Consider the following 16,882-nt stretch of genomic DNA (forward strand, 5'->3'; position numbering starts at 1 on the left):
CAGTTTTTGAAGTTATACTTCTTTAGGCGCGTTATGAAAAATTGATGAGAGTGAAATTTTACGATGTGCGCGCACCGTGACACAAAATCAACAGAATGAAGTTGCCCACGGAAGATGCTACGGCATTGAACATAATTTAAAAACAACATTCGAATAATAATAGAATTTATGTTACACTTAATGTTAGAGAATAATAATAAATATATATTTATTTAATTTTTCAAATGTAAACTGAACTTTATTGACTATAAGGACTCCTTTTCCAGTCTTTGATTATTTAATTGTAATTAATTATTTGCATGCAATCAAAAACTATTTTTAATAATGCCAAAAAAGTATAACTTCTTACGCGCGTACATAAGTACACGCACCCTTTTTTTTAATAAATTGTGGTTGTGTATCATGTATTTTATATTTTCAGAACGACTCTGACGATGAACAATGTGCGCTTAGTGATAAGTGGCAATACGAGAGAAAGTCAAGAAGATGGTCACGAGTTGTCGAAATCACACCGCAAGCCCAGAGAAGATTACAGGTATACTTTTTATAATAAAACACAAACATTTATTGGAACGAAGTTCCTTATCGCGCGTTGTGAAAAAATTAGTCGGAAAAAATTCTTACGAAAAGTTGTCACGACACTTTTTTGCTATTTGCTATTGTAATACACCGGTTCTCGTCCGATCACCGAAGTTAAGCAACGTCGGGCGAGGTCAGTACTTGGATGGGTGACCGTCTGGGAACACCTCGTGACGTTGGCTTTTTTTTGTCGTAAGGTTGGTGTCGAGAAAATCTATCATACTATTATGATATCAATTAACATATAAATTAATCGAAAGGAATTTCGTTCCATCCGGGTGTCCCTTGACACCTCTAAAGTTTTTTTAATTTATATTTCATAGTCAAATAATCAAACTTAAATCTAGTTTCAAGAGCTGCCAAACCATTTTTTCTGTATGATGTTCGACATATTTGACAACGCTCAAGACGAGATTGCGTCTTGAGTTATGAATAAGAATAAAACCCCTAATCTCCATCTTGTAAGATGCTGCTTATTGAATATAAACAGTAGATTGTAGAATTCAAAAATCTATTTAAAAAGTTGATATGGTGATATTTTTATCACTAAATTGTGCTTAGTCATCTTGAGAAGCATTTAAGAACCACCGGTTACCTACCTAACTCAAACCAGTGCCCTAACTCTGTAACTTCCAATATCGACAGCGATTCTGTAGTTCTCTCAATATCCGTAGCGCTGATGTCGCACCTTGTGATCACCCATTAATATTGTAAATAATAATATTAGCGATGAAGCCTCTCGCGAGACGCACAAAAGGAATGAATATTTTATTTTATGTATCGTTTTAGTAAGAAAATTGTCTACAAGAAAATAAGATAAGGAAAAATATAAGAGATGGAAAAAAGTCCCTAGACGCTATGGCAAGAAAGTAGACCGGAAAAAACCAACCACGTCATCGCGCCGTACATAAACTCATTGTTAAAATCGGGATCGCTGTCGGTATCGCTATTGGCAGTTACAGAGTAGTCGCCGTAGTAGTAGTAGTAGTAGTGAGTAGTGTTGGCCTAGTGGCTTCGGCCTGTGAATCTCATCCCTGACCAATAGACTTACTTTCTATGTGCGCATTTAACATTCGCTCGAACGGTGAAGGAAAACATCGTGAGGAAACCGACATGTCTTAGACCAAAAAAGTCGACGGCGTGTGTCAGGCACTGGAGGCTTATCACCTATTTGCCTATTAGATTTAAAAATGATCACGAAACAGATTCAGAAATCTGAGGCCCAGACCTAAAGAGGTTGTAGCGCCACTGATATTAGTAGTAGTAGTAGTTGCCTCGCTTTTAACACTCCACATTCTACTAGGAAGGACCTCTTTACTATTTAACTGTGACTATTCCAATAGGGTTCCTCTAAACAATATCGGTAATTGCAGGTTATCGCAGCTCGTGCACTCGCAGAAAGAGAAGCCAGAGAAGCACGAGGCGAAATTGAAGATGACGAAGATGAAACGCTACCTACAATTAGAGTGGGTCTGGTAGATGCCGATGGACATTATACGGATGTTGAACCGGATCTGTAAGTAAATGTTTTGGTCGTTATAGTTAAATATAGTGTTTAAAGTATTTAGGCCTGTGTCTATTTATGTTATTTAAATGAAAACTATTTTTAGTAGCTTAAAGTTAGTCTGTATTGTACAAGATGGCTATATTTTTATATTACTTACTAGCAGACCGGCCAAGCGTTGCTGTGGCTAAGGTTTTTGTTATATCACAGTAGTAAACTATTCAAGGGAAACGGTAGGAGAACACCAGTCATGGGGACCACCATGCTTTATGGTGGTTATGCCATTAAATTGTAGCTTATGTGAAACGTTGGTACTTTTAACACAGCGCCATCTGTTAGAATTGTGACTATCAAATAATAAACAAATATTTTGCAATAAAATAATATTGCGGATATAAATTGAGATGTAAGCTATCCTATCTTTTAAGTTGGATCAAACTACACACGGTGTGCAAATTTGATTGATATCGGTTCGGTAGTTTAGGAGTCCATAGCGGACAAACAACGTGACACGTAATTTATATATATTACTAGCAGACCGGCCAAGCGTTGCTGTGGCTAAGGTTTTTGTTATATTACATAGTAGCAAACTGTTCAAGGGAAACGGTAGGAGAACACCAGTCATGGGGACCACCATGCTTTTTTGGTGGTTATGCCATTAAATTGTAGCTTATGTGAAACGTTGGTACTTTCAAAACAGCGCCATCTGTTAGACTTGTGACTATCAAATAATAAACAAATATTTTGCAATAAAATAATATTGCGGATATAAATTGAGATGTAAGCTATCCTTCCTATCTTTGAAGTTAGATCAGACTGCACACGGTGTGCAAATTTGATTGATATCGGTTCGGTTGTTTAGGAGTCCATAGTGGTCAAACAACGTGACACGTAATTTATATATATTAAGATTATATACCCTAGTATACCTCCTGGTGTTGCGGGTGTCCGCCTGCTCGTTTACCTTCTGTCCCATAAAAAATCTTGGATATTAAGAACATTTATAGGTATTACTAAACAACCAAATACAGACTTATAAACATATATTTATTTAATTAAAGTAAATTTTATATTTGTTTGATTTAATTTTACCTTAGATAAATTAGAAATTTTAAAATCTAGACAAGTTCAAACCAAATTTTGAGTAACGTTAACATCTATAAATCGATGTTTAACATAATCGTCTTTATTGTAAAGCTGTCAAAACCAAATCTTTCAATCTTTACAGAATCCATTTACAACAGATCGAAACCGTTAAGCAGTAAGCTTACACAAACAAGTATTAACCAAACATACATCATGTTCATGTATGAACTGATTTTTAATTCAAAAATATTAATAACAAACACTCAAGCGATATAATTTGAAACATAATCATCTCGTATCGGACAAGGCATCAATGAACTAACAAAGAAATTAATAAAATATCTCCTACAATAGCCCTAATCACCTGCTGTCGTGTTAATGAGAGTAGAAAATAGGGTTGCCGCTGGCCAGTATTCATTATTATCTGTATGACTGATAGTTACGGTAAAAGTGCATATTAATCAAACGTTTATTTACTACTTTTAATTGATTTACTACGAGTACTTACGTGCACACAAGAATAGACGTTACAAGAACAAAACAGGAAATTGTTAGCAAATATGGAGCTTATATGAGGCCCTTATGTTTTGGAGGATATATCCAATATTATTTCATCTAATTGCACCAAACGTCAAATTGTGAACCAAATTAAGCTGAGTATTACGCTTTGATAAAAGCTTCTGATCCTATATAAATAAGGCCTTAAAGTGATTTATTAAAAAGTCGGCAACCCTAATAAAACTCGAAAGGTTCACCGTCAAATTGGCCCTTGATTGCGCAAAGCTGATTGAAACGTTAGATACAGAGGTTCGTCTTTCTTTTAACACGACCAGCCTACGTTGGCCTCTCTTACACCTTGCTTTTGTCTGCAACGATGAGTATTCATTTGTAAATATTAATATTCAATATTATTTTGATTATTTATTAACACCGGGTACTTTCGTACATAAACCTTTCCAAGCAAAATGGTCATTTATATAAAACTAGCTGTACCCAGCCACGCTTCGCTGTGGCACATTGTAATTGATTGGTTTAGAAATTAAAAAAATTCAAAGAATACATTTCATATAAGTTTAATTTTGCAATACTCGTGGGGAAAAAAATGATCCTTGATGTGGATTATATATCATACTAAAATTTCAGCTCGATCGGTGCAGAACTTATATATATATATATATATATAGAGATTTGATGTATGCATAATTGTTTTAAAAAATCTGCGGTTATTTGCAATCAGCCCTAAGGCTATGAGCGAATATTTATGTGGTGCTGTCATCTTCTGTCTAGAGCTACTGCCGGTCTACTAGCTCTAAAATATGGTGACGTTTTAGTCGACTCACATAATGTCTTATGGTGAGTTGGCGAGCAAGTTCGTTCGGGTGACAGACATTTTTTATCAATATCTTATATACCAATCCGGTATTCAAATGGCTGGAAATAAAAAGTCCTTCTATACCTTAAGAAAAATATGTCCTACAGAAAAACGAGTTCTTTAAGAATATAGAAATTCCATCTATGCTTTTTGCACTATTGCAAAGCACTTAGCCAAACTATCTCAAATTTTGAACGTATATCAACAGCTCCATACTAATCCTTGTTTTCACGTTAGTTCTCTAATAGAGGTTTCTCGATTAGCAAACTTTACTGATCCGCCACAACTTGCTACGAATTTAATCAAAATTGCCAAACTTTCATCTTTTGTAACAGAAAATGGTTAAATAACTTGTTAATTAGGATTTGCATACCTTTGAATTCTACTTCGCTTCTAGCAATGCAACATTTGTTTATAATCGGATAATTCTCAGATCGCTTTATGTCCCCCTAACAGTATTCTGACTCTACTAAAAATCTAGATATGAAGTTTAAACCACCTATCTATTCAGATAGTATAATTTAATTAGAAAGTCATTTATCAAACGATTTTTAATTGTCAAACCAATTATAAATGTGATGCCAGTATTTATCTGTTCGTCATGGTTTGACTGGTCGTTATATTGAAGGATTTTCTGATATGAAAAGAGCTATATAAATAGTCATTCAGACACTTTAAGCGATTGAGCCGGAAAGGATCAGTTATAAATAAAATACCAGTGTGTTGGCTTCCTTACGTGAGTAGTGTAAAAGTTCAATAAAATCAGTTAGTCATTGTCAATTATTATCGGTGCTCGTAATGGCTGTCAGTTTGACCGGCGCTACTTGATCTCTGTAATTGTTATGTACACTGTACGATAGATTAACTACATGGATACAGTTACGTAAAATTTTATCGCTTTTAATATTCGGTGTTGGGCATTTCGGAGAAACATAAGAATAAGCACCAACAAACCCGGTTTTATAATAAATATATTGTTTGAATTTATTCACACTTCGTTACCTTGTACAAAAACATACATATAAAAAAGCAGGTTACATAAGTTGTGGCAACGGGCGGCCTTATCGCTAACAAGCGATTTATTCCAGGCAACCCTAAAATGGAACAATAAAAAAAGAAACACCTCACAGAAAGAGGGTAAAGGTAAAAAAAATAAAAAAATAATAACATCAATTTAAAAGCTAATCTAAGGGTTAATTGAGTCACAATTAATATAATATAAGTAGTAGCCAATTACGAGCTAGGGTCGATGAAGAAATTTTGATTATTTTTAATACAGTAAAACATCCTAGATGATAATTTTTTCTCTTTACTTTTGTTATTGAGTGTAAGCCTTCTGAAAAATCGTACACAGTCCCTCGGGGCCACGTCCTCAGTAACTACGTTTGGTTCATAGTATAAAGATCACAAACTTATTCGCCCTAATTCAATGCAGACAAAGTCGCAGCCATTCCAATTATTAAAGTTGAATATTGTTATTAAAGCTAATAATTTCGTGTTATGAATGCGAGCCCAAATTCCGTTGATGCTTGTACAAGAGCTGTCAGATTTAATGGACCCGGTAGTGTGTCTCATTTCACACGTCCATATTTGATCAGCCGTTTAATGACGGCTATCGTTAGTGTCGATACATTTTAGTTTAAACGATTTTAATTTAGAACATTGATCCTATTATTTTTTATTACGCGAAAGTTTGGACGTTTGTTGCGTAATAGCTATCTTAAATGTTAGTGGTACGGAAGGAAACGGAATCCGAAATACGTTATATATATAATAATGTTTCCCTTTTAGGAGCTAAGACCTTTATCAGCAGTTAACTTGCCTAGGTTTCAAAGTGACTAATCACTTTCGGGTAAATGGGTAGTGCTAGCAGCTCATCATTTGCCTCTCAATTACAATAGACAACAACCAAAAATTATCTATGATGTTTTATTTTGATAAATGTCTAAGCACCTTTAATGTACATAATAAATAGTTGGTGCAGTACTAAAATCAGTTGAGTATAGCAAATTATACATAATTGCGCCTACCGGCTGTTTGTTCTACTTACAATTTGGGCACTCAGCCCTTCACCTATCACGTTTCTATTTAAGATTGCTAAACCGTAGGAAATATTGGGCGCTGCTTTCCGCTTGGCCATACTTATAGCGGTTTTAAGAATATAAGCAGTTAAAAATTATATTTCTCGAATAATTTAAATCTAGTCGCTTTAAGTATGTATGAGAAATTATCTGATGTAATAACAAATTACATCAATTTTTAGCAAAAAAGCAATTCGAAATTATTTGCGACGCCGACGTATATAGACGCTGAAGTCTCGACAAGAATCAAGATCGAAAGATCTGTGCCTGTGTTAGAAATAGGAAATATATTTATTTGTCCACTATAATCTTGATTTCCAAATACAATAATAATTGAGAATAATTTTCTACAGACAACAATTCCACTTTTATTGGTAGGTAGCCGCTTCCACTCATAACACTACTCGTTGCGTAAGCTACAATAACCTATAAAAGGGCATAATTTTTAGAGCGGAAAGCTCTTAAAGTTGATTAATTGTTAAAATTTCAAATTTCACTTAATGACCGGACCGGATGAGTACGGACATTAGAAATATGTTTCACACGAACATGATTAGTTAATTATTACACCGTTTTAATTAGAGGCCGCGAATGTTGACTTTGATGGAAATATTGCTTAGTGTGTTATTATGGTTTGATTTAAGTTTTATGGCGTTTCGAAATAATTATACGATCTATGTGCACACTAATGTATTGGCAATACATAGGTGCAGTTAAACAAATAATATTTGTAAAGGAAGCCATAAACAATATTAATTCTACTGTAAAGGCGAAACAGACGATAAAAGTCGCTCGCTAATTTGAAGGATAATTCATATTAAAATTAACTTTATATATATACTATAATAGTAGTACTTTTAGCAACGAATTATTGAATTAAATAATCAGTAGAATCTTAATCTAACCTGTACATAATAATAAAAATAAAGATAAAATCTTAAAACGTTAAATGTTTGAATTAACTAAATCTAAGATAAATTAATTAAAGTATAAAGTTTTTGCATGAATATTACTTGACTTTGTATACATTCTTAAGAGTTCACTATACCACGGCAAGGTACTCCAAAGAATTTCTTAAGTAGCGTAAAGATTTCTAGGTTATTGTCCTCTTTATTTGAAACGGCCTTGTGCGTTTTTAATTTTTCTGTTGAAATGTTTAGTAAAATTAGCTTATAATTAAACTATAATCTTATTCGATACACTATCATTTTATTATGATACTAATTATTGACTGCGGATTCGTTCGAGTGGGAGTTTATCCTTTAAGGACTATGCTCACCCCTTATTTTTAGAAGTAGAATATCTTCTTTTAAATATAATACCTCAAATCTTGGTTATTAATTTTAAAAAAAAATCCTATTTCAACAAAACTCTAAACTCTATCTAATATCATTGTTGAAACAAAAGAAATACGAGCATCTTTACTAAGATAAAATATTAGAATTAATTATATTCCCAAAATGTTATAAATAGACATTCGACATTCATCAACGGTTTAATTAAATTATCTCATACAACAAATTAATTCAATCTAATTTAGCATAATTTAATCTGGCTTTCTCCAGACGAAATTTTGAATATTGCATTTAACAGCAAACGTCGTTTGCCTTATAAATTGTTACTAATTGCTACCTTTCAACACAGTTCACATGATATTAGGGTTGCCAAAAGAGAGCTGTATAAAAAATGTTCACAAATATTCGAAGGACATTGTTTCCTAGAAATATCATTGCATATTTTGTCTTTAGGCTGCTATAACAAAAAATGTTCGTTTTAAACTCCCATCCATCCTACATAAATCGATAAAATTCACATTTTATAAAAACTATTGTGGAATATATGGTTAACGAGTTTTTGGAGTCCTTTTTAATAATTTTCGCTGTTTGACAACGCTAGGATTAAAAGATTAAACGTGAGATGAAAACCTTCAATTCATTTGGATGACATGATAATTTTAGCTTCGTTACGTCTTTGAAATACGAATATTGTTTTGACTTCCACCAAATATGTATCATATCGATTAGTATCTAGCCTTATTGACAACTTGATACACGTGGATGTTTTGGCTATTATTAACGAATATAATTAAGAAGGCAATAAAACGTATTACTATAGTAAATATATAGGTAATCTTTATGAATTTCTTAAATTTAGCAAAGACAAGTGATATCTCTTTGCTCTTTATAGTTTAGCTTTTGTTCTTTAAAAAAGGCAATTAATATATCTGACCCCGCCTTTGTGAGAAAACATTAGATTAAAGTTTTTGTTAAAACAATCTTGAATTCTTGGCTTTAAGCACTTCGTTCTTATCTCGACTTGGTTTAAAAACTTTTGTTTTAAAATTCACTTCTTATTTTAATATTGTAGAATGTCCTGCTTAAACTTTTAAACTCATATTTAGTCTCTAAAGAAATCTGATGACTCTTGTCTTGTTAGTTTGGTCGTTTGTCCGAACTCTAGCTTTTTGGAGATTGGGAATTTTTATTCCTATGTGAGAAATTAACATTTGCTCGGTTAGTAAAGAAAACAACACATTGTGAGGAAACTGGCATGTCTCAGACCCAAAACATACCACATGTGTCGTCTATTTGCATAAAGAAAAGAAAATTTAATGTAATAAAATAGACGCACTAGTCCTATTTCCCATTCAAACTTTTTTATCAAATCTATGTTGTAATGTTCCTCAAAATGTTTATATTTTTTCAGATTAACAGTCCCTGGTCAAACACATATACAGTTACCAAGCGATAAAGAAGATGAGGATGATACAGGCACAAGATTCCGGCGGACGGGCTCAGAAAGGTTGCGGGACGGGGCGAAAGCCTTACTTCGACGAGTCGAATCTCTAAAGACGAGAAGAAGAAAACGCCAGAACAGGACAGAAGTGATTGTATCGTCGCCGCATTTCTTAGATGCTCAAGACAAATATCCAGAACTAAACTACATAGATATGACACCGACGACTCCGTCAGCCTTTCCATTCCCTGACTTCCATAGTTCACCGTTACATGCACCAGCAATAAGAACCCAACCCCCTTCTCCTATGACTATCATGCCGCCTTCGCCAATAGCTCCTCTTGAACAATCCTTTATTTTACATACACCGTTCGGAGACGATAGCTCAAGTTACGCGTCAGATGGCAGTATGGGATCTAGCAATAAAAGTTCTAAGTCAAAATTAGGTAGAGCAAAAAGGATATTCCACAGAGGGTTGAAGGGTGATGATTCGAGTGCATTGAGTGATTCTGAATGTCAACCGGCCAGCTGGAGGCATAATTATTATAAGGATCAAAATACGCATCATACAACAGAGGTAAGTGTCTGGACTCAACAATGTAAAGTTTATAAGGTTTTAACTGATCAAACTGTACGGCAATTGACCTAATTATAAATTTCAGGTATACGTAGAACCATCATCACCAATGGACTTAAAGCCCGATCCAGAAATTCTGCGGGAAGTTCAAAAGTCACCAGGACACACACCACACCGACGGCAAGCGATCAGAACAAGTTCGCTGAATTTAGGAAAAGATGGCCAAAAGTAAGTAAGATCTGTCATTGGTCTGTATTACTTATATTTATTTGATATTCCTAAATTTTAGAGTGTAAACATCGATTAATAATTAAGTCCACCGTTTCCCGTCATAATGTATAGTGATGTGATTTCTTCAAACTTTACGGTACTTTTTTGTAGAGTTTTCATGTCTTAATCAGACATAAACCGATATCCCGACAAATATCGCTTTGACTTTTAGTAATTATAGAGGTATTACTCCCACAGTACAATAAAGCTTTCTCATTACGTTTTTACAAAGTAGCCAACTTCGACACCGTTAGCTAACAATAGCAAGCGGTTAATTTTTGATGAGTTTGTGGAAACTTTCGAGTTTAAACAAACCGTACAAATACTTAGTGTCGGAAGAAAACTGGGCTCGTGACATTGTTCACTGTTCGTAAAGTTCTTGAGTTTCAATTAAATCCTCAAAGATGGTTTCAAAGTTTGTAGAAAATTCGCTACGAAAAGCCATTTCACGTTTCAAATTATGAACTTCACGCGCGATATCGGTGTGTAACGCGTCAAAATAATAATAATAATTAAACACAAACACCACAATAACACTAAAAATAAAATAAATGTAGACAAAGGATAGGCAAATGGGCAGCCTTGCTGCTATAGGCAGTTTCTTTCAAGACTACCACGGTACGACGCATTAATTAAAATAATACGCGATAATTTTCGCCAAAAAAATTACAGTAAACGTATCAATAAAACCAGTTTTATTGTAAAATAAATTCCTAAAACATTTTGAAAGGAAACGATTAGCCTACAACTAATTGTCCCAAGCAGACACAATTACTGCGTGTAATGGACATTGGACAATGGTGTATTCGTATGTTAATGTGCGACTGCGCAACTAATGTGCGTTTTTCTGTTTCTGGAGCAACGAACTCAAATTGTACCGTGAAGTCTATTTTATATTGTTGCACGTTTTCTACCTCTTTGATTTAGAGGAACTAGAAATTTGCTGAAGATTTTGCACTAATTCAAATTACCTTTTTGTGTTTATAATAGAGAGTTAGAACTATATATTGCTAAGAAATGTTGATATTTTACCAATTTAAGTTTCTGAACTAGTTTTCCAAAAATTATCTGTAACGTACAATGTACACGCTTATCTAACAACTAAGTCCCATCAATATTAGTAACCACGACAAATCATCGCTTTATAACTTATCGCTAAATAATAATCACTCTAATATATTTTATTAACTATATTCACAGTTAAAAAAATCCATTAAAGTATATAACAAATACAAGTCATATTAGGCATTTATGAATAATTTTTATTTTATTTAATATTTTGTCTAACTAAATTTTAACAGTTTTTCCACGTACAGATTTCGCGATAGAAGTTTGAAAAGGGACAAGTCAGCATCAAGAAGTTCAGAGATGGACAGCAGCCCCAACTCAGCAGGATCCAGGTCACAAGATGGCGACCAGGATGATGACGATGACAGCATCGAAATGAAATCCAAAAAGTAAGCTATTTTACATTTGCAGTTCAGTTTTAGTATATATATGTTAAGTCTGTAGTTAAATATTGATATATGTAGTATGTCGGTATCTAAATAGATAAAATTTAAATATTAAAATTAAACCAGCAGACCATAGACTTTAAGGAATTGGTTATAATATTCATCTGAAACTGTAATGTAATATGTTTTGTTCAATTTCAAACAGTTTTACGGCTCATTGGTCTAGTGGTTAGTACCCCTGACTGCGGATCCATGGGTCCCGGGGTTCGATCCCCGGCTGAGACAAATATCGATGTGATGAGCATTTGGTGTTGTGCTTAGGTCTTGGGTGTTTAAATATGTGTTTATATGTCTATCTATCCATAATATGTATGTACATCCGTTGCCTAGTACCCATAACACAAGCTTCTCCAGCTTAGCATGGGACTAGGTCAATTGGTGTGAATTGTCCAATAAAAAAAAAATAAAAAAAAACTAATTTATATGAAGAGTTTTTACATTTGTTTAAAAATATCTTGTTACCTGTTCTACAGTTATCAAACCTTTTTACTTAAAGATTTTGTTAACATAACAAGACAATATACATATTTAGTCAAACGCATTATAACTCCACAAACTCTCTTCTCTCTCTTCCATCGACCATGGGCATTTATTAATAGTAAATCTTTCTTTTCAGAAACAATATACAAAGGTGGTATTCATTTAGAACGAATACGCTCAACGGTGGACCGAAAGCGAACAACACGCTGCAGCCGGCACCAAATCAGAAAAACCCTGAGGCCTATTGTAAGTAATGATTAAAACGATAAAGCTATCGTTAATACGTATTCGCTAATAGCTTTAGTCAAAGATTGATATGAAGAATTTGATTTAATAACCACGTTTCAGAATCAATGAGATCTTGTGGCTTGATCACTTATAATTGTTTTAAGAGTGTCTAATATACCTTATTCGACCTTTTTCGATACTTAGACATTGTATTATGAGGTGTTGTTTCGGTTACTTTGATATTTTTTAGGCAAACACTAAGAAACACGTAGCTACCTTCTGCGCGTATAACCCGAAACGTGTATGGTTAAACCTACTATACTATCATGACTATCATGTACATTAACAACCAAGCCATGGAGGCAAAACTTCACGTGGCATTACTAGCTCAGTGTATTACAGCAAAATTACGTAGTCGGTCCCAAAGTTCTGTCATAAATGTAAATAGTACGGTACACAAACCTAAGCGTTTTATTCAAATTTTTGAGCAACTTGAAAATGGTACTCGGCGAGTGCCCACAGCGGTGCAACGCAATAACAGCTATTCGCTTTTCTTTCAATGACCACTTCATCTTCACTTTTTTTGTTTTAAAACAATAGTCAAACATTCAAAAATAGAATGCAATATTGTTTTTATAAAATCATGTTCAAATTTTAAAATAATGTGCCAGTGACAGAACTGTGGGACAAACTATGTAGTAACAATATAATTTTGAAATCCAATAAAAGAATGGATGATCTTCATCTACAATATTTTCAGTATCAAGACCTATGTCATCTCTATCCTGCGGCCAGTTGCACATATTACGGAAACTCGCTTTGCTACGTCTGACAGCATGTATGGAACGGTACTGTCCTTCCCACAAGTCCGGGTGGAATTGGGAACTACCCAAGCTAATTAGGAAGATTAAGACACCGGACTACAAAGGTATAATTTAAGAAACCCATATTTGTTTCCTGTTGCATATATAAATACAAAATGTTTTTAATTCTAAGTTGGGTGCAAAATTATAATTCATACGACTACGCATGAAAACGGGAAAGCGAAGTTATTATGTAAATATCTCTGTGGTTTCTATAATGATGAAGTTTAAAAATAGAATTTCGTAGGTGCTATTTATTTCAAAAATAGAAGTGTTTTTTGCTTTTAATTTCATAAAGATGAAAGTATCTGTGGTTTATTTTCGGCTTACTTTTGGGTATAAAAAGGTTACGCTTCTATTTTATAATAATCAATTATTTATATCTATGAGTTTCTGTATAATTTCAGACAAAACAGTATTCGGAGTCCCTCTTACCGTGTCACTGCAGAGGACCGGGCATTGTCTACCAAAGCCGATTCAGTGTGCCCTTAATTGGTTAAAACACAATGCTATGGATCAGGTAAATTCACTATTTTACTATATGAGAAATAAATATATTCGATTTCCAAACTTTACTATAAAAACGAAACATTTGTACTAAATAAAGTGATACTGGAGAGCACTCTATTGGAATTTTAAATTTACCCTTATCTGTGGAATAATGTTAGTGGTATATTTTGGCGCCATTGATCCGTTTTGCTGTACTGAATTACGTATGTATAGTAAATTAAGAGTAAAATCGACTTTACTCGGTATTTTACACCACTGACGGAAGTTACTAACCAAATCAAGGAAAAATTAAATGAGAAATGTCATCAAGACTTTATAGTATACAAATTTAAGGAATTTAATGTATAAAAAATTCCAGTTTAGATTAGATACATATATTTTTAAAAGAGTATAGTTAGTATATATTATATTTATAAAAATATAAAAATGGTACACTAAAAACATATCGGTATAATGTAGTAGTAAAAAAATACTACTATTTTTACGAATAAAAATATCATTCCGAATTATTGATTCTTTTTGTCTGAAACAAATATTTATTTGTTGTCTTTATGAATTTAAAAGAAAATACATTTGTAAAAATATTTATGAATAGGTTTATTAAATTTCAATATGTTTCAGATGGGTATATTTCGGAAGGCGGGAGTGAAGTCCCGAATAGCGAAACTCAGAACGATGGTAGAGACCGCCGGTTCAGCTAACGCGGCTTTTGCCATAGAGAACATGAACACCACAGACCCAACACATTCCAGCCTAAACTTCGAAGGTGCGCAAGCGCATGACGTGGCAGATATGGTCAAACAGTACTTCAGAGAGTTGCCTGACGCCCTATTAACTAATAAATTGAGTGAAACCTTCATCGCTATATTTCAACGTGAGTTTATGTTTCTTATTAGTAGCTTAATTAATTCCATAAATAATTTTAAAAAAAACAGTAGAATCATAATGTTGTCTAATATATAAAATTCTCGTGTTACTATGTTCGTTACCATACTCCTCCAAAACGTCTCGACCTATTTTTATGAATTTTTTATTGATATTCAATAAGTCTGAGAATCGGACAACATTTATTTGTCATCCCCCTAAATGTTGAGGCCGGTCGCACCCCAATTTTTTTTTATGATACAGCATACCAAAATACATGCAACCCTTAATTTCCTTAATTTAGTAGAGGGGTAACCCTCTACGATCAACCCCTATTTTTTATTATAGTAGATAGTTATTTTTATTAAACTAAAAAATGTTTCCTAGAAATACATGGCAAAACGACGTTTGCGAGGTCAGCTAGTATATATCTATATAGATATATATCTGCAACTCTACAGTACTACTTTTGGTTGTCTTTGGTAACTACACAGGTATTTTCAGGGCGACAATTCTTGGGGTTAAAACCCGCGCCTAATACGCAAAAAGTCATGTCTCAAGCAACCTTTATAATTATTTCTTCAATAATGTATTACGTCATAATAACTAAAGCATACCAGCTATCGCATTAAAAAACCAATTCCGTAAACAATCTTAAGTAATTTATTTTTAATTTGACGATATAATTAAGATTCTTTATATGCGTTTGACCTGCTTTTACAGATGTTCCAGAACCGTTAAGGCCTGACGCAGTACAATGCGCGTTGCTTTTGTTACCCGAGGAACATCTCGAAGCGCTACAATCATTACTTATATTTTTGGCTGAGGTATTTCAATTTTTTTTATAAATAAAGTAAATAACTACAGACACCCTGTCTAAAAAATCAAGTTTAGGTTTTGCACAAAACTTAAATATAAAAAATACATTGTAGAGTATTAGTTTATATTATGAATTTAATATTTGGGAGTTAGACGTTATTAGGTCAAAATTTTCGGTTTAAGAATAACTTTATTTCTCATAAGAATTGCATACTTAATTCACTTACTGATAAACAATATGTAAAACTAATATTAATCAGAGCGCACAGATGTACGTATATAAAAAAAACAGCAACAAAAATGTGGGTAGACGTATAATCTAGGTAATCAAGCAAAACATAGATATTTTTATGTGTATGAAATATACACAAAACGTTGAAATTACTGTTATCCAACTCTCTTCCCCTTCAGTGTTGCTAATTTTTAATCTATAAATATAATTAACGTAATTAATTCTGTTAAATGTGTATTTAAATGGATTTTTTTTTCAGGTGGCAGAACATTCCGCAGTTAACCAAATGACAGCATCAAATCTTGCTGTGTGTTTTGCGCCAACTCTTTTACGGCTACATCATACTATTCCTCACACTGGCAGCACCAAAGAAGGCAACTCGAACAGGTGAGACAAGAAATAATAGTTTTCTGCGCCATGAGACTTAGCTTAAACTAGACAGGAAAATTTACTTTGCTGTTTATAAAGATGTTAATATAGATGATTGATTTTACTAAAGCTAAACTCCGATATTTCATGAAAATAAAATTGTACTATTTGTGTGTATTTTTTGTTTGTAAAGTATGAGGAAAAAAAAAACAAAAGAGCGTACCAATTATTGAAAGGCCGGCAACGCACTTGCAAGCCTTCTGGCATTGTGAGTGTCCATATGGCGGCGGTATCACTTAACATCAGGTGAGCCTCCTGCCCGTTTGCCTCCTATTACATAAAAAAAATGAGGGTAGTATCAAAATAAGATGTAATTTACATGATTCTAATTTAAATTTGAAATTTCGTAATCTTAATTTTTTTAGAATTATTGTAAACTTATGGATAACCCAAAATCAAGAACTCGTAACTGTTTTATAGCTTTTAGTTTTTTTTTCTAGGATGATAATAGAGAGTGTAGCAGATCAACGTCAGATTAGCGAGAGCAGAGCAGCTCACGCCTGTCTGCTGCTCCTCATACAGAAGCATCAGCAGCTGTTCCTAGCACCTGCCGATATGCTTGCTAGGTGCAAGTTCAACTACTTTGAGGAAAGCGTACCAGTATGTTATTATTCATAATACAATTTGTTGAATCTAGGCATCTTCTCTGAAAGGATTATACGAGATACTCTTTCAAAGGTTTATTAACTAGTACAATGATTTGTTGTGCCTATGTTTCAAACTCTTCACAGCCTGCAT

At 33.5% G+C, this 16,882-nt stretch overlaps 1 protein-coding gene across 6 annotated transcripts in view; it reads left to right on the forward strand.

The window, feature by feature from the left end:
• Window positions 1–16,882, forward strand: part of LOC125051523 (rho GTPase-activating protein 7) — a 205,243-nt gene that overhangs the window by 180,908 nt on the left and 7,453 nt on the right. For 4 of the 6 annotated variants that reach the window (XM_047651895.1, XM_047651897.1, XM_047651899.1 and 1 more), the window contains 12 exons: window positions 422–535; window positions 1,953–2,095; window positions 9,329–9,935; window positions 10,021–10,163; window positions 11,507–11,662; window positions 12,336–12,445; window positions 13,188–13,355; window positions 13,698–13,810; window positions 14,422–14,674; window positions 15,388–15,491; window positions 15,975–16,102; window positions 16,585–16,744. In XM_047651895.1, the coding sequence (XP_047507851.1) occupies window positions 422–535; window positions 1,953–2,095; window positions 9,329–9,935; window positions 10,021–10,163; window positions 11,507–11,662; window positions 12,336–12,445; window positions 13,188–13,355; window positions 13,698–13,810; window positions 14,422–14,674; window positions 15,388–15,491; window positions 15,975–16,102; window positions 16,585–16,744 (2,199 nt within the window). The remainder of the gene's footprint in view (window positions 1–421; window positions 536–1,952; window positions 2,096–9,328; window positions 9,936–10,020; window positions 10,164–11,506; window positions 11,663–12,335; window positions 12,446–13,187; window positions 13,356–13,697; window positions 13,811–14,421; window positions 14,675–15,387; window positions 15,492–15,974; window positions 16,103–16,584; window positions 16,745–16,882) is intronic. The other 2 variants (XM_047651896.1, XM_047651900.1) reach the window with 1 other exon arrangement.

This window comes from Pieris napi, chromosome 8, assembly GCF_905475465.1.
Source record: "Pieris napi chromosome 8, ilPieNapi1.2, whole genome shotgun sequence".
Taxonomy (NCBI): domain Eukaryota; kingdom Metazoa; phylum Arthropoda; class Insecta; order Lepidoptera; family Pieridae; genus Pieris; species Pieris napi.